We start from the raw sequence: 19,145 nt of genomic DNA on the forward strand, positions 1-19,145 counted from the left end.
TATGCATGTCTGTGAGACTTGGACAATCATTTGCCATTTTGGAGATGCTCTGACCCCCTGGTTTAGTCTTCACAATTTGGCCGCTGTTAAAGTCACTCCAATCCTTACACTTGCCCATTTTGAGAAATGACCGATCACTTTGCTCCCTGATATATCTCACCTCTTAACAGGTGCCATTATAACAAAGATATTCAATCTTATTCACTTCACCTGTAAATTATTCCTAACCCAGTGGACATTGAGTCTGTGTAACAGTCTGAGGTTTCAGTGATTTTTCCCATATACTGCCAGAAGGTGGCGGCCTGAAACATTTCTGTGAACACAATTGATATCTCTAAAGAAGAAGAAGCAGCTTTTCAACAACCCAGGTAAGTGGTCAGCTTGTTTCAGTCGTGCAACCAGGAAGATATTAATATGGTAATATACGTTTAATTGTTATTTTCATTTAAAGTACTTAAGCCTTTAGCTGAGCTATAAAGGATCATGTTGAAATGTTTTTGGTAAAGACATGCAAATAACCTACAAGAATAGGGCAAGGGCAATTGTGCATTATTATTTCAGTGTAGATTCAGATATAAATAAATGCAGTGGAGTTACTGGGTGTTTGTGTCTTCAGCATGGTGTAAATGAAGCAGTGTAAAGTGAACAGATCAGCTGAATGAAGCGGCTGTAATGTAGCTACGTGACAAGGGAAAGATGGTGAACTTTGTGTTACTGACTCTTGTTCCACTTCGCAGTCATCTATAGTTAAAGCAGGTTTTATACTATGTTTATTCAGGCTTTATAACTTTATTATAACTTATAGAATCTTATAAACTATGTAAATGTAATATTAACACAATATTTTATGTTACTACCGAAAAACGGTCCACTTTTACCATTTTGTGTTACATTTTACGTTTAGCATGTTACATTTTAACTGTTAATTAATATATAATTAATTAGGGTCCATAATTTTCTGTTACACGCAGTTAAGAACACACACACACACACACGTACTGAATATATATATATATATATATATATATATATATATATATATATATATATATATATATATATATTATAATTTTGTAATCTTACTTTCTTTTACTATTTGTTGTTTTGCTATTAGTTTATTATTATTTGTATTATGCAATTTTTTTTTAAAATTTATTTTCTTTTATAATTTTTACATAATTTCTTTATTATTATTTAATTTAGCATGTTACATTTTAACTGTTAATTAATATATAATTAATTAGGGTCCATAATTTTCTGTTACACGCAGTTAAGAACACACACACACACACGTACTGAATATATATATATATATATATATATATATATATATATATATTATAATTTTGTAATCTTACTTTCTTTTACTATTTGTTGTTTTGCTATTAGTTTATTATTATTTGTATTATACAATATTTTTTTTTTTTTTATTTTCTTTTATAATTTTTACATAATTTCTTTCCTTTTACTATTTGTCTTTTTAAATTTCTTTCTTTCTATCTTTAGGTTAAAAACCTGCACGTTAACTCTTTGTTGAACTGCTATGACAATTGAATTTCCCCACTGTGGGATCAATAAAGTTTTATCTTGTCTTATATGTGTGTATATATATATATATATATATATATATATATATATATATATATATATATTATAATTTTGTAATCTTACTTTCTTTTACTATTTGTTGTTTTGCTATTAGTTTATTATTATTTGTATTATGCAATTTTTTAAAAAAATTTATTTTCTTTTATAATTTTTACATAATTTCTTTATTATTATTTAATTTAGCATGTTACATTTTAACTGTTAATTAATATATAATTAATTAGGGTCCATAATTTTCTGTTACACGCAGTTAAGAACACACACACACACACACACGTACTGAATATATATATATATATATATATATATATATATATATATATATATATATATATATATATATATATATATAATAATTTTGTAATCTTACTTTCTTTTACTATTTGTTGTTTTGCTATTAGTTTATTATTATTTGTATTATACAATATTTTTTTTTAATTTATTTTCTTTTATAATTTTTACATAATTTCTTTCCTTTTACTATTTGTCTTTTTAAATTTCTTTCTTTCTATCTTTAGGTTAAAAACCTGCACGTTAACTCTTTGTTGAACTGCTATGACAATTGAATTTCCCCACTGTGGGATCAATAAAGTTATTGGATCAATAAAGTTTTATCTTGTCTTATATATATATATATATATATATATATATATATATATATATATATATATAGATATATAGATATATAGATATATATATATATATAAGACAAGATAAAACTTTATTGATCCCACAGTGGGATCTTGAGCTCTTAACTTGAGCTCTGAGTGTACATTTACATGTTTATTCTCATAGCGCTCAGCTACATGTAAATGTATAATTTGCTCTAAGGAACTCTCCATTTATTTGAATGTGGCATTTGATTTTGAGCTTTTGGTATTTCTGTAAACTATATTTCCATATTGAGTTTAATAACTCATACCTAAAAATCAGTTTTTCATACCTATGCTATTTATTGGATCATATTTTTTCACCATCACTGAATTAGTGAATATAAACCCCAATCAATAAAGACATCTATTTAATTGCATTTAATAGTTTTCAGTACATATTGTAATCCAGGTGAATGCTAGGTAAAGGAAGGTAATAATAAACCTCAGGTCCATCAGGTCCCACACTTTGGTTCCTCAGTTCTATGTGTGACCTTTCATTGTCCCTCAAAGTGATAAAATTTACAGCAACATTTATATGGAGAATTAACCAAATCTCAAACGATAGAATAATTCTTAAATACTTTGAGCTATGCACTGATCAGGCATAACTTTATGACCACCTGCCTAATATTGTGTTGGTCCCCCTTTTGCTGCCAAAACAGCCCTGACCCGACGAGGCATGGACTCCACTAGATCCCTGAAGGTGTGCTGTGGTATCTGCCACCAAGATGTTAGTAGCAGATCCTTGTAAGTCCTGTAAGTTACGAGGTGGGGCTTTCATGGATCAGACTTGTTTGTTCAGCACATCCCACAGATGCTCGATTAAATTGAGATCTGGGGAATTTGGAGGCCATGTCAACACCTCAAACTCATGTTTGCTTTTTGGCACAGAAAATTATCCTGCTAAAAGTGGCCACAGCCATCAGGGAATACTGTTTCCATGAAAGGGTGTACATGGCCTGCAACTATGCTGAAGTAGGTGGAACGTGTCAAAGTAACATCCACGTGGATGGCAGAACCCACCTTCTTCCATTGTTCCTTGGTCCAGTTCTGATGCTCATGTTGCCCGTTGTTGGCGACTTTGGTGGAGCACAGAGGTCAGCATGGGCACGCTGACTGGTCTGCAGCTATGCAGCCCCATACGCAACAAACTGCAATGCACTGTGTATTCTGGCACCTTTCTATCAAAACCATTAACTTCTTCAGTAATTTGAGCAACAGTAGCTTGTCTGTTGGATCAGATCACCCGGGCCAGCCTTCGCTCCCCATGTACATCAATGAGCCTTGGTCGCCCATGACCCTGTCGCTGGTTCACCACTGTTCCTTCCTTGTCCACTTTTGATAGACACTGACCACTGCAGACCAGGAACACTCCACAAGAGCTGCAGTTTTGGAGATGCTCTGATCCAGTCGTCTAGCCATCACAATCTGGTCCTTGTCAAACTCGCTCAAATCCTTACACTTGTCCATTTTTCCTGCTTCTAACACATCAACTTTGAGCAAAAAATGTTCACTTGCTGCCTAATATATCCCACCCACTAACAGGTGCCATGATGAAGTGAATAACACTGATGATCTCCTCACATCTCACTGCTCATAATGTTATGCCGGTGTATGTCAATTTAATATTCAATATCATGCTAGAACCGCTTTTGTCAAAGGGCTAATGAAGTGAAGAATATCACTTATATTGGTATTAATTCTTCATTTTATCCTTAAGGGCCCAAGAAAATGGATTTGTCTGCAAAATTCCCAGAACTTTCCAGTGGTCCTTTAGATGAATACAGAAAAAGGGCATCCTTCAACTGTAAGGAAATGCTGAGGCACATGGAGGGTGAGGAAATAATTGCTTTCAAGGTAACAGGATAGAATTTTTTTTATTGAATGAAGTTTGTGTGTGTTTGTGTGTGTGTGCATGCTATGTTTGAATAAGTGTAATAATGTGTAACACATACTGTATGTGACCTGTGATTTGTCTAATACAGTAATGTTATATTTAGTTAATTACTATGCATTCTTCCTCCTGAACCTTCATCTCCTCATGTCTCCAACTGCCTGAGCAGCAGCACATTTTCCAGACCCTAGAGAACGACCCGCTCTTTGCCAGGCAGCCAGGCGAGGATATGTCGCTGGAACGGAGGAGAGAGCTCACTTTTCGTCGCTGCAAACAGCTGTTTAGGTACAACTTCCTGGACCAGGATGAAATGATGCAGAATCCATGGAAGGTCACAGTCCTTAACGACTGCCTGGGCATGTACGACTGGTCCTTAGGGGCCAAGTTCTTCCTCAACAAAGGGGTGAGCTATTTAAAAAAGTTTCTTCTGATACATTATTTTTAGTCAGAGGTTTAAGGGGGCCATTTTTAATGACACTTTAAACTGTATTCAGTCTGCTTGGACATGATCTTACCCATATGTTATAATTATATTATTATAAATGTATATTGTAATAATATAATTGTTTATACTATATTATAATAAATTCTTGTTTCTTCAGATGTTTGCACGCACTGTGGGTAGCTCTGGATCTCAGAGGCACTTGAAATTTGTGCAGGATACTGATGATATGAAGGTAAAAGTTCTTTTCTCTCACTTGCTTTCTCACACTTGAATCTAAATCTGCACTAGTTTGGATTTTAAAGTTCAGAGTGCAGAGTTTATCTGCTGCCATAAATGTAGTCATGGCATGTAGTGTTATTATGTCTGAAAATTATTCTTGGCATTTTGGTGTACTCAATTTGTCCTCCCTGGAATACAGATGGGTGATAAATAAAAATGGCGGACTAAAAAGGTGACTAAAAAAGGTGACTAGTGACTCTAGCATGATTTCACCAATAGTTCCTCAATTGATGTGCTCAGAGCTCTGTCTATCACATTACTCAGAAATTTAGCATAGGTATTCGATAAGTGTGAGACCTGGTTTGTTGAATGTGAAGGCTGTAATATATTATTAGATCAAAACTTTCAGTGAGCCGTTCAGTGCATGGGGTGGAGTCATCTGGGAAGAACCCACTCCTATCAGGATAGAGAGGATAGACATGTTTCTTCATAGGGTAAAGGTCAGCAGGAAGAATAAAGTAATGATTTGCAGAGGTTCTTCACTTTAAGGGAACAAGGTTTATTCAAACCGTGTCGACAAAGTCCCTCCCACAAAGCCACCAGCATTTCAGTGGCAGTCATGGACGGCAAACATGAACTAACAATAGAGAATAGGCATTTGAAGAATGAAGGCATTTCCTGCAGAAAAATTGCCCAGAAATACCAGTGAGTACTGTAGCATACACCATTAAAGAGGTATGCAGAAATAGGGAAGAGTGCTGACCAAAAAAGAACTATATTATTGTTGGTATAAATCCATATCCAGTGATTGTAATGGTATTATGTTGTTTCTTGGAAATAAAACTGAAAAATGAAAATTTCAGTGTCCAAAAACCTTTGGCTGGTAGTGTGTGTACATTATCTTTTTAATGAAAAACTTTTGCATTAAAGAAAATACCTTTATATCTTTTTTTTTTATCAGATTAAAAAATATATTAAAATTATTAAAAAGTTTTATAAAAAAAAGTATATTAAAAATACTCTATGATGCTGAATAGGGGGTCTTTTGGGGATTTTGCCAAACACTGAAAAACAGTTCTGATTCTTTCAGCAAATCAAATGGAAGGAGTAAATTTTGAAAACAGTGCTAAACACTGGGACTAGTGCAAACATTGCTAAACATGCCTTTGCCAAACTGGATTTCTTATTTATTTTCGATACTTCGGTCCACTGATGAGTTTTGTTGTTGTTGTTGTTGTTGTTGTGTTTTTTAACCAATAACTGGTTCTTGAATTACGATTACGCTATCATAATTCAGGAAGGAAAAATGGAGGAATGAAAAAGTTGTTTAAAAAGTTGTTCTTTTAAGAAAAAAGAGGCAATCATCCATAACCCTGACCCTGCTGCATTTTTTACTCTATGTGTAGATCTATGGCTGTTTTGCACTGACAGAACTAAGCCATGGCAGCAACACAAGGCTCATAAGGACAACAGCTACATATGACCCTAGCAGCCAGGTACACTTTCATAATATGCCATGCAGTGACAACAAGACTGTGCAGAATATACATATACATATATACATGTATGAGTATAGATCAAATATATGCAATATTGAGGTAGTGGCTTTTAACACTTGTATGTTGTTTGTTAAAAATACATGTTTTTGTACAGTGAAAGTACATATTGAAGATTTTCTCCCCTCTTCCTCCCTCTATATTTGAGCCCAAACAAATACACTGTGTATTAAATTGTTTTTAAACTATATGACATTTCGAATTACTTTTTAAAACGAACCAGGTGCCATATTTAAGGCTTACTTGTTAAGAAATAAAGAGACAGAATTGCAATGTAGTATTGCTATTCTTTTTTTATATAGTGTGCTGGCTATTTAAAGAACTGTTTAGTGGCATTATTTCCATTTTCAATTGTTTGTTAAAGAAGGTTTTAGTTGCAGAGAATAAAGATTAAGTAAGTCAGTTCCCCTAGTCTTGATGTCATTCTGGTACCTGTGGCCTAGACTGTTTACATAACTGCAAACAAATGGCGGTACTGTCATTCTGACTGTGGTGTTGGAACTCTTTCTTTGTGTAACATGGCTATTAAAAATGACAGTACCAGTTTTTGACTGCGACAGTCATGAATGAAGACTGATTTGTAAGACGAACACCCCCCCCCCCAACCGCCCCCCCACCACACACACACACACACAGTCACTCTTTTTCTTTCTCTCTCACTTTGTCTGTATTTCCTCAAACAGGAGTTTGTGATAAACTCCCCAGACTTCGAGGCAGCAAAATTCTGGGTTGGAAACCTAGGGAAAACTGCCACCCATGCCGTTGTGTTTGCCCAGTTGTACACACCTGATGGAGTCTGTCACGGCCTGCACTCTTTTGTGGTTCAGGTACATTTTTTTCTGACGCAAACTAATTTGGTCTGTATTACCTAATACCATTTATTTAATGGAATTAATAAATGAGTGCTTTCAACAGTATGTGACTAAACTGTGGTCTGGATGTTGGCATGTTTTGATGTGCAATTATGTGGTATTAATATTTCAGGTTAGAGATCCCAAAACATTACTGGCAATGCCAGGGGTAATGGTTGGAGACATGGGAAAGAAATTGGGCCAAAATGGGCTGGACAACGGGTGAGTTTTGTTCTCAATGTGAGCATCCACATAACATTTAATATGAATTCTGTTGGGCTTGCTCGATTGACCTGTCACTAGATGGCAGTATGTATAAGGTGAAATGATCTGACATGCGCTTGAACGTTTGTACTCGTGTATGTTTTCAAGACGTATCAAAATATCTGTGTTTGTCTCTGCGTAATGTTTTGATTGGACGTGTATTACAGTTTTGCCGTTTTCCACAATGTGAGGATCCCTCGGGAAAATCTGCTCAACAAAACTGGAGATGTGACGCCAGACGGACAATATGTGACCCCTTTTAAGGTCAGCACAATGCTGTGTTCTATAAAAACTACCAGTATCACTGCGCCTGTTCAAACAAGACCACAATCAGAACAATTTCAATAGGTTCTCAGTGGGTTTTTTTTGCATGAAGTTATAACATATGTAAAATATACTAAGCATTAGTTCTGGTTTAACTTTCCTTCAAACCAAATCACTTACTACCTTGATAGTTTTATATGGAGTGTGTAACTTCCACACAGTATTGTGCTAGTAGTGGTGCGAGCTATTGGGAAGAATCCTTATGAGCCGGCAAAGGAAAATAACAGTCTGTGTTTCTAGTCGCCATGCTAGATGTGCATGAAAGAATCCCCATGTTTTCAATTTAAATAAACAGCGCTGGTGCTGCAAAGCTATTAGCCTTTTAGAATGCTGAAAATATATGAAGAGGAGTTTAGAAAAAACAAGCAGGATGTTTTAGCCCTGTTGCTGTAAAAGGATTGCTGCATGACTAGTTATTAAATGTGCTTGTTTGAAGAGTTACACAAGGCTCAAAAAGCTCCTTCCTTGCTTTTTTCTCTCTCAGGACCCTAATAAACGCTTTGGGGCATCACTAGGTGCATTGTCTGGTGGAAGAGTATCCATAACGAGAATGGCATTGGTCAATCTGAAGTTGGCCTTGACGATCGCTGTGCGGTTCTCAGCCACACGACGCCAGTTTGGGCCTAAAGATGATGAGGAGATCCCAGTATTGGAATATCAGCTACAGGTGCATTTCTGTAAAGCTATACATCCCACTGACCAACGCTTTACAAAAAACAAGACATAACAGACCATTACAGAAATTGCATTCACTATCACTGGTATTTCCAGCACTACCAGTGTACAGTCATTACACTGTTGGGATGTTTACTTATTCTTCACCATGGCATTATATTACAGAATTACTTTTGAAATAAAAAAGGACCCATATTGGTATATTTTATGCATAGTAGCTGTTAACAAAAAAAATGTTTTGCTGTGTAGCCAAGAAATTATTTTCATCATAATAGAATAGAATTCAGCACAAATTATGGAATTTTAAGTAAGTAATGTAAAAGAAAGAGCTTTTGCTTATATTAGGAAGCAGATTATGATAAAAAAAATCATTTTTTTTATCTATTTATTCTATTTATATATTGTAATCTACACCCACTCTCCACTTTAATAGGAACACATGTACACCTGATTATTCATGCGGTTATCTTATCAGCCAGTCATGTGGCAGCAGCACAATACATAAAAACATGCAAATCAGGTCATCAAACATCAGACTGGGGAAAATGTGATTTCTGTGACTATTGCATAATTGTTAGTGCCAGGTTGGCTGGTTTGAATTTATCAGGCCATTGCTGATCTTCTAGTATTTTTATATGCAGCAGTCTGTAGAGTTTATACAGAATGGTGTGAAAAACAGTTGATATTGTGTGAGTGACAGTTTAAAGAGTTATAACACTGATAAGAGAGCTCAGAGGTAATTTTTACAATTATGGTGAGCAAATACTTCAAAATGCACAGCACATCAAACATTGAGGTGTATTGGCTACAACAGCAAACCACATTGGTCTCCACTCCTGTCAGTCAAGAACAGGAATCTGAGGATATAAGAAAAAAAACTTGGTCTTTTTCCAGTCTTTCTTTTAATGTGGACTAGGAGTTTATTTTTCTTAAATTAAGGTATTCAGCCCTAATATGTTTAGAAAGGCTCAAGATTATCACAAAGTTCCAAAGAATGCGTTTGAGATGTTCAATGACCAAAAAAGTCCAAGAAGAAGAATCTGATCTCAGAAATGTATTTCTGTATTAATTTACCAGCCAACAAATCATTTTCTCCTAATTTAGTATTGTCCTATCCTATGATTGCTATAAATCAGAGAGGGGGCAAGCATCAAGACTTTTAATCTTTTTGAACCGCATTGAAAGCACTTCGAGGTGAACTGCCCTATTCCATGTACATGAGCTCAGACTAGTTCTGCCCTGATTGCCAGGGGACATGGTAATGTCATTCCTTCCATCTAGAGAGCAGAGCCAGTTACACTTTCTCAGACTCCCAGCCAAGTATGGCAATGGTATAGCAAATACACGATAACCCCTTCAGTGATTTGAATTCTTTTCTTTTCAGCAACTTGAGGCCTAATCGTCCTTTATTTATTTTTTTCTAGGTGAATGTTATGCATTACAAGAGAGAGGACCATGAGTGAACTGTTGATGATAACACTTTTTGGCTGTGTGTTCTGTGTTGCAGCAATGGCGACTTATACCATATTTAGCCGCAGTCTATGCACTGGACCTGTTCTCCAAATCATTTTACATGAACTTTGTGGAGTTTCAGATTGGTCTCTTGATGAAGGACAGCAGTGACCGACAGGTACACAAGTGTACAAATCGTACACAAGTTGCAGTCCCTATAGTTTAATACTTTGCTAAGCAGTCATGGGACATTGTTTTTTTTTTTCTTTTTAAATTTTCTGTCACAGATTTAGTATTGTGTGTGTGTGTGTGTACTCTGCTCTCTAAGGCTGAGCTGGGAAGAGAGATTCATGCCATGTCATGCTCAAGTAAGCCTCTAGGTTCTTGGACAGCTCAGCGAGGCATTCAGGAATGCCGTGAAGCCTGTGGAGGGCATGGATACCTGGCCAGTGAGTCTTAACCATGCTACCATGAGACACAAGAAACTCAATCCACATTCACGTTAACAAGCAACAAGTTACTTATATCAATCAGAGTTGGCCTGTGCATGTAGCAGTCTGAAATATTGAACTGTGGCCATACAAACTACAAATTTTTAGATGCACTGTTGGGGAAATTCAGATACTTTAGAAAGATTTCTGCTAGTAAAAGTCATAAATTCCTCTTTGGTTTTATTCCCTAGTGAACCGGCTCGGAGACATCCGTGATGACAATGACCCGAACTGCACATATGAGGGAGACAACAACGTTCTTCTGCAACAAACTAGCAATTACTTGCTTAGCCTGCTCCAGCACCAGCAGCAAGGTCTTTACCTCAATGTGCAGAACCTTTTAATGGGCAAATTAGAGTTTGCGTATGGATTTGTTAGCCAGAAAATGTTCAATATTTTGGTTACATCTTGACCTGCCCTGTTTTTTTTCTTTCTCTCTCTCTGTCCCCTTTTTCTCTTTTTGTGTCTAATTCAACTAGGTGAAGGAAGGATTGAGTCTCCCCTGGAGACAGTGAACTTCCTGGACAACTGGAAAAGAATTCTGGAAAGCAGCAGGTTCACAGCTGCCTCAGTAGAGGAGTGCATGGACTCAGCAGGTAGAGTGTGTAATAATGACACTGAGGCACTGGTTTCACAAATGACTTAACCTGGAAAGTATGAACTCTATCCTATAGGTTGACATTTTTGGACTGAGAGGACCGCAGTAAGGTAATCTACTCAAAAGAGAATGGGTGGGGTACCAAAACTTCTTGTCAACTAACAATCTGAGTGAAAGCTGTACAGACAAACCCATTTAAAAACACACCCAGTGTCATATTGCATATGTTTTAGCATAAGAAGACTGTTTCTCTGCTCTAGAGGCCTCTGTTGCACATCTGCCACACATCTGCACTTTTTTACTGACTTCATTCCTCTGCTCATGACTTGCCCGGCTGTTACCTGGCAACCGGGGTCAGAGGAGTAGGTTTTTGATTGGCTGTTTGGAATACTTACTGTGCAAAACACTCAGCCTGTCACATGAACTGGTGCTGAGGGGAAATTTTAAACTCAGTGAACAATTTAACAGTCCTACAACTTGGTAAGCAGTGCACCAGTATATTCTTGACATGTTACCCTGCTGGGAACTTAGTGCCAGAAAAACAACAGTGTAGATTAGGGTCCCGAGCCTGAAGCCTGGATATTTGTCCATATTCCATACATCTGTTTATCTGCTTGTTTTTGGTTTTCAAACACAATGTAGCTGTTATCTGCAAAAATGTTGCACTGGGAAAATTAAAACAAATCAAACCAACTATATGACTAGTGCTCTTATAGAAAAGCCGACCTGTCAAACCTGGAGGTCTCATTATCTTCCAAATGTCAAAACCAAACATGCCCATTTCCTTCCTAAGGGTTTTGTAGTGTGACATATGGTTATCTATTTCAAGCAACTTATATTGTAGCCTTATACTCAGTATGCACAACCTTTTTGGCCACTTAGAATGCAAATTTGCAGTGGTTTCCAAAAGTAGTTTATTATATGGTTACCTGTCAAGTTGAGCAGCAGAGGGAAACAGATGAATATATGGCAGGCTAGTTTGATCCTCCTCTTACCTCTAGGGATTTCCCTTTATCTCTATTCATCAGCGTTCACTCCTTCACACTCAATACTCAAGAAGATATAAGCTTATAATGTTGTCAGGGTTCCAAGACCCTAATGGGTGTATGTGAGTTTGTGCATGTAGGGAATTATATGCCAAATACCTGATCAAATCCAGAGCAGCTGTACAATCACCACCTGTTTCCAACATTATCATTACTATCTATCTCCTTCTTCAAGTTACAACGTATTTGGTTTTTCCTCATCGTTGCTTTTCTACATTATAAAAATCATATTATATCTGTCAGTATAAGAATCCTATTTATAATGCATAGACTTTTATTACAGCAGTCAGACCACATCAACTTATTACCCAAAATTCTTATTGTGTTTTAAGCAGAAGTTTATATTTAATGTTTTTTTGTGTTTTTTATTCATGTGGTCCAGTGCCTCTGGCAGCATATAAGTGGCTGGTGTGCTTTTTGCTGGGGGAGAGTCAGAGGAAGCTGAGAGAGCAGAAAGCTTTGGGGTTGGGAGACTTTGAGGCACGCAACAACAGCCAGGTACACTTTTAATCTGTCCCACATGTCCTAACAATACCCATGTGTGTGAGTGTATTCATATTGCTTACATAGGTGCAGATAATCCAGCAGTAGGTTATCACTGGGTTAGTAGGCTCTAGTAGGAAAACCTGCAAAATAACATTCTTGCATAATAAGCCACATAAACCAGCAGTCAGTAGCAAAACATTTAGCTCCAAACATCTGACTGTGTAAAAGATATAGAAAGATTTGACTGTAGCTGATTATGGAAAACAATAGCATCAGTGACCAGGACAAATAGATTTCATGTCCATTTCATTTTTAGTCCTAGTCGTGTATCAGACATGTAGAGCCATGTACAACCATGTTTGTCAATGCTGTAGCTATAGCACACAGTTCCGCATCACACCTGTTGCACTACACACATCAGCTTAATAATAATACTAATAAGAAGAAGAATAGCAAAGAAAGATGGAAATATTACTTCAGAGATATGGAATTGTTACAGGGTTGAAATTTTAAATAAATTAATTAAATAAACTAATTTATTTTAAAAAAAAAACTTTCTAAATAAATTGTCATTTAATTGCATTATGTAAGAGCAAAAATAAGTCATAATTGAGAATTGTGAATAAATGTTTTTGGGGGTTTTTTTTGGCCAATATCACCCAGCCCTAGGACTGAGTACCACATTTGGCTTTGTCAAGTCTAGTTAATTAATCAGCTAGCTTTCCAGACAAGCTAAACTGGACAATCTTACTCGGTGGGTGTTATAGCTAATGAATTTATGATTTGTCCATCCCTGCTGTTTTATTTTGAGTGTCTTAGGTTTTAATCAGCTTTTATTTAACTTTTACTTGTTCTGGAACCTCCCACTGAGAGTGTTTTTGCACTTTGCCTAAACCTTGGAAGCTGTAACCAAGATTGATTCTGGGCTTGTATGAGCGATGTTGTTGTCATTGCAAGTTTGTGCTCACATGTATAAATTCCTTTTCAGTTGCACAGATTCTGTGCATAATCGATGTGCATATTCCTTTTTTTTTATTTATGTAGTGTTTCTTCATTTGTATTTCTTGCTTTTAGCTCAGCCCTTGTCAACATTGTGGCTGAAGCCTTTTAGTTGAAGTGATTCACTTCTATACAAAAAATATTGACTTCATGTCAAGTAAGGTTCAATCCATCTTTTTTTTTTAGACTGGTTTTCTGGACCACACCAGGTTTTGGAAATAGATTCCACACTCAACCAAGTGAACTGAACTCTCAGGTCCTGTAAAACATGTGAAAAGATAATCCAGATCTGTCAGAGCATTATATCTATAAAACATCTAGCACAGTGTACACTGTTAGACAAAGGAGCTGAAAAGTTTTAGTTTCTTTTATGCTTTAAAACTGCAAATGGGTGCAACCTGGACATTTTAAAAGATTCAGTCCACACATTCATTTTCTATTATGAAGACATCCCACAGACCTTTTGAATATTTTTTTTTGTCTAGTGTTCTTTGTCACACAACGTTGCCACACACCGGCAACATAACCAGATCGTTTTAGAAAGTCTCAATGGGTTATGTAATGTGTTTGCACTTTTCTGAAAATAAAACAGTGGATATTTGTCACATTTGTGATGAATTCAACCCTCATGTTACCATAGCAACAACACATTTAGATATGAGGTGTGCTGTGGGCCCGGGTTTTAGACATGCATATGACATAATAGTCAATGTTTTAAATATCTGGAGGCTGTCCAGCTCCACCTAATGGGTGCCTAGTTCCACATGTTACTCCACACCCACCTTCTCCTGCTCCTTCTCATTTCTGGCAACCTTCAGTTTGTTTTCATGTGTCATACTGCCCGTCTACAAAGCAAAACTTTTTCTGCCAAATGACCTCAAATGGTGTTTTTCTAACCCCACCTCATCATCTCTTACAATGTAGAAGACTAATAAAATGTTAAATATGACTGTACCCCACCCACACCCAGTGTGTGACATTAGCAGCTGATCTTAACTTTCAGCTTGACAATGAGTCAGTGCTCTTTTCTCTTGTGTCTCACAGGGCTGACCCTCACTGCAATGTGTTACACATGTGTCTACAGATGGATCTGTAAATATCTACCCAAAGCAGTGGTTTTGAGGACTTGCAAAAGTTGTTCACTTAGTAATTTTGTATATCTCACTTTATTTCCTGTATATAGGTGTATTACTGTCGCTCACTGGCAATAGCCTATATTGAGCACACGGTTCTGCAGCGCTTCCATGACATGACTAGGGATGATGAAACTCCATCAAGTGTCAGATCAGTTCTGAAGAGGATGTGTGCTCTCTATGGGCTCTGGACTCTCACCAACCATATGGCCATCCTCTACCAAGGTACACCTTCAATCATGAAAAACATGGAAATCAGGAGGAATAATTTGACATTTTATTTTTCATTTTTTTAAATTATTTTTTAGGAGGCTATATGCGTGGAAAAGAGCCAGCTGACTTCATGCAGAATGCTATCCTCAGCCTCTGTAGTCAGGTCAGCTTCAAAACACATATATATGTGAAAGTGTAAACAGCAGGTGCATAATAGCTGCCATTATTATAAATGGATTGATCTTTATTCCTGCTAGCTCAAAGATGATGCTGTGGCTTTGGTTGATGTAATCGCTCCTCCTGACTTTATTCTGAACTCACCCATTGGCAACGCTGATGGTGAGGTAAGAGACTGGGTATTGCTCAACGCTCAGTTGGGAAAACACACACACACCACACATGCACCACACACACACACACTCTCACACTCCTGCTTTTCTGTGACTGGGGTTTTGGAAAAAAAAACTGTGAAATTTGTCAAATCTTTTTTTTTTTTTGTCTAATATTGATGTGTATACTGGTGCCACCAGTGCTGGTCATTTCTTTACCAAAGGCTGACAGCTGTTTGTTTTTATGGGCCATTTATTTTCTTCAAAGATTTTTTTTATATATTTGATAAAATAGAGAGAACAAAAAATGTCTCATTTAAAAGTAGGAGCCAAAATCATGCACTTCATTTGAGAAGACAACAGTCGATTTTCTTTAACAGTCAGATGCCATATATTAAATTTGTTCTAGTAGAAAATTGCACCAACTTTAAAAGGAAATGATTGTTCCGAGTAAAACTTTTCCTATTAATATCAGGGGACTGATTATTTGTTAGATTGTTTAAAGAACCATTAGTTTATTTACTTAAATTTCTGTTATGATAGCTACTAATTTGAATTAGCTTGCCAAAGCATTACACTGTTGTCTGTTCAAATTGTACATTAAATAAAATACTGGCCTGCTTTCCTTCCCTCTAAAAGTCTGAAGAGAGAGCCCCAGACGTTTAAAAAAACAGTGAAACACACACACTACACCAGCCCTATTCAGTAATTCCACTGGCCTCTCTCACACACTTTAACCTTGTTTATAGCTGAGTTGGTATTTACAGGAAAGTTACTCTTCATTCTGGCACTGGGCCGATTCTCTCGACTCGTCTCCTCCAGTTCCTGTAAAAGGGATTTCTAAAACCTAAAAAAAAAAACCATCATTGTTTGATTGAAGCCTGCTTGAAACATTGCTTATGTAAACTTTTTCGCCAGTAAGACCTCAACAGATATTTCAGTAAACATGCAGTGTAGATAAAAAGTCTGCTGTTAAAACTGCAGGATTTTATAATGCAAATAGATAGATCTGTTTCCTCCTTTAATTTGACCAACAAAATTAAAAATGTGGAAAAAACGTTTTATTTTAAGGAAATCTGGTTGTATAAGTATGCACACTCTTTTATATCGGGACATACGACTGTGCTCCAAATTAACCAACCACTATCTCCCTCATGTACAAAAGTAATTATTACACATCTGTCATCAATACAGCGATTCTAAGTAACTCCAAATAAAGATCAGTAGGATTTTCTTGACATATTCCATTTTCAAAAGGTATTAATCAGAAGAGGATTACATATTAATTTCCAAAACAGTACATGTACACAGTGTAGGCCATCTTCATGATGAAACTACTGCTCCCTCCCTGCATGTGATGTTTCATATTAAAACACCACAAGCCTGGGCTATGCGATACAATCGCTGGATGGAAAAAAAAATTACGCCTGCCTAAATTACCCCACGCCTTGTGCAGAAATGTGTAATGGTCTAATGAAACTAATATAGAACTATTTGGGCATAAATCTTAACAAAATAAGTGGTCTTATTATGGTGCCGATGATCCACATACCCATGGTGAAACATGGTGGTGGCAGTGACACGCTATTGGGCTGCTTCTCTTTAGCTGAGACTGGAACTCTTGTCATAACAGAGGAAATCATTCATATTGCCAAACACCAGGCTGTTTTGGCACAAAACCTGCTGGACTGTTAGACAGCTGAAAAACACTTTCACCTTCCAGTAAGGCCAAATCTAAATCAACAAAGAAATGGCTTCACAAGAAGGAATGGCTCAGTTAAAAATCCATATCTAAATCCTAATGAAAACATGTGGAGAGCTGTGCACAGGAGATTCCCTGTGAATGCTAATCTGATAGCCAAAGAGCATTTTTGTATGGAAGAGTGGAATAAAAGTGCCATATCAAGACATGCTAAGTAGGCAGACTCTAAACCAAAAACAATGAGTGCTGTGTTTCAGGCAGAAGGTGCTTTAACAAACTATTAGTTTGTTAGATTGCAGATTGCACACTTGTGGAAACAGGTTCTCTGCAATACATCTCTTAGAGACCCCCAACAACAACGTTCTACAGTATTTGTTATATCACATTAAAGGTGGAAAATGATCCAAGTTGATTTTTTTTTTCTTCTTCATAAAAACATGCAGTTTTATCAGGGGTGTGTTTTTAATGAGCACTTTATCGTCTACAGTTTGTGATTTGTTTTACCTTCATCATGTACTTTTGTACTTCAGCTCTACAAGAACCTGTGGGCCACTGTCATGCAGGGAAAGAACGTTCTGGAACGTCCATCTTGGTGGGCGGAATTCTGCTCGGACAAGCCGGTAGTGGGATCTCTCCGAGCCAAGCTCTAATGAGCAGGTCTGATGTGTGCTCCTAAAGGTTCTACCTTGGCCTAATATCTAAACACAGGGAAAAACTTACTTTAATCAAACTTATTGTTAAATTTTACTGACCATCAAAGAACAATGAGATTAGATCTGGATTAAAAGATGATAATGATAATAATAATAATTGTGCCTTTTAACAGCATTGGATTTTATCATGTTGGTAATTATATATTAAATGATATAATTTACCATATATATATATATTATATATTATATATATATATATATATATATATATAATATCTGATATGATCAGCAGTGCAATAGTGATAGCTATAAAAGAAACACATTTGTGTAGCATAATTGCTCTTATCTTAATATAACATCTGTAAATTGTTCTTAATTAACAGTGACACTAAAGAATCATTTGTTTTATTTTCACTGTTTCTGTAATTTGCTATAGAATGACATTTTGATATAAATAAAAAATAGTTTGTAAAATCTGTTTGATGTACAGTTTTGACTTTCTTGACATTATTAGACAAATATTACAAACCATATGGACATTTCCTAAGGAATGGTGTATTGTTTAGAGTATTATGTTTAGAGCATAACCTGTAAAATTACCTTTATGTCTTGAACAGGTAAAACTTGTAACAATACTCGAGTGAAAAGTAAAGTCACATCTGTGTTTCCCTTCTATGTCTAACTCGGATTATGGCAGACTGCAGCTCCATGGAGATTTATAAAGATTTATGTTTTTCCTTCTTCAGTTTCATGAAATCGTAGAGCTGGGGATGTGCATCAGATGTGTTAGATGAGGTAGAATACTAAACACTGCACTGCTCCATCATTCCTGAAGTCATATCCACACCCTGAATGAAAGTTTTCAAGTATTTTAGCAACCGACTCAACAGCAAAATTTTCTTTTCCATAGTTTAGGGCTTTTTTTAAATGTAGTGCAGGTGTTGCATTCCTGAGCCAACACCTGGCGGACAGTCAGCTCCAGAACCATGATGGATTTATAAAAGAAATGTGAGACAACAATTAATTTATAAGAAGAAGAAGAAAAAATAACTGTACTAAAGCAACCATGTTTTTTTATTTACCATGCCCAAATGTGTCATGTTTATTGCTGCCTATAGAAATCCTTAAGCTCAAAATGTAAGTGAAACATTTATTTTCTTCACATTACACCATGGCTGAGGTATAAAAATGTGACAAGAAGACTAATTCCCTCTGGCAGTCATCAATATCGAGAAGATAAGAGAATATACAAATGAAGTGAGAATGAAATGAAAAGTATGTTGAAAAATAACAACTGTAAAATAGTCACATGCTTGAAAATATCAACTCTCAGGTCAATAATTAAGTTTGAAATAACTGGAAATGTAATTAACCTGACTGGAAGAAGATAACTGTCTTTTTTTTCCCCCTACGCACAATGAGGAGGATGATTAGAGATGTCTCACATAGACATCAACACTATGATTAGACACCACCTCCATCCCAAAAGATATTAAAAAGGCATGTCAGGAAAAAAAAACCCTGCCAATGTAAGTTCCTAGAATGCTCATCCGG

The 19,145-nt window shown here is 36.2% G+C and overlaps 1 protein-coding gene across 2 annotated transcripts; it reads left to right on the forward strand.

The window, feature by feature from the left end:
* The first annotated feature begins 270 nt into the window (after window positions 1-270).
* acox3 (acyl-CoA oxidase 3, pristanoyl) lies at window positions 271-17,995 on the forward strand. 2 transcript variants are annotated; one of them, XM_058395760.1, is made up of 18 exons: window positions 271-368; window positions 3,982-4,118; window positions 4,325-4,558; window positions 4,758-4,832; window positions 6,226-6,315; window positions 7,059-7,202; window positions 7,360-7,448; window positions 7,658-7,754; window positions 8,299-8,481; window positions 9,997-10,119; window positions 10,270-10,390; window positions 10,624-10,746; window positions 10,912-11,028; window positions 12,459-12,574; window positions 14,745-14,919; window positions 15,003-15,070; window positions 15,165-15,251; window positions 17,469-17,995. In XM_058395760.1, the coding sequence occupies exons 2-18, from the start codon at window positions 3,993-3,995 to the stop codon at window positions 17,586-17,588; spliced, it is 2,088 nt and encodes a 695-aa protein (XP_058251743.1). In that variant the 5' UTR covers window positions 271-368; window positions 3,982-3,992; the 3' UTR covers window positions 17,589-17,995. The 2 variants fall into 2 exon arrangements, with proteins under 2 accessions (XP_058251743.1, XP_058251744.1); XM_058395761.1 differs by lacking the exon at window positions 271-368 and adding an exon at window positions 378-417.
* The last annotated feature ends 1,150 nt before the right edge of the window (window positions 17,996-19,145 follow it).

The sequence above is a fragment of the Hemibagrus wyckioides genome, linkage group LG07 (genome assembly GCF_019097595.1).
Source record: "Hemibagrus wyckioides isolate EC202008001 linkage group LG07, SWU_Hwy_1.0, whole genome shotgun sequence".
NCBI classification, from domain to species: Eukaryota; Metazoa; Chordata; class Actinopteri; order Siluriformes; family Bagridae; genus Hemibagrus; species Hemibagrus wyckioides.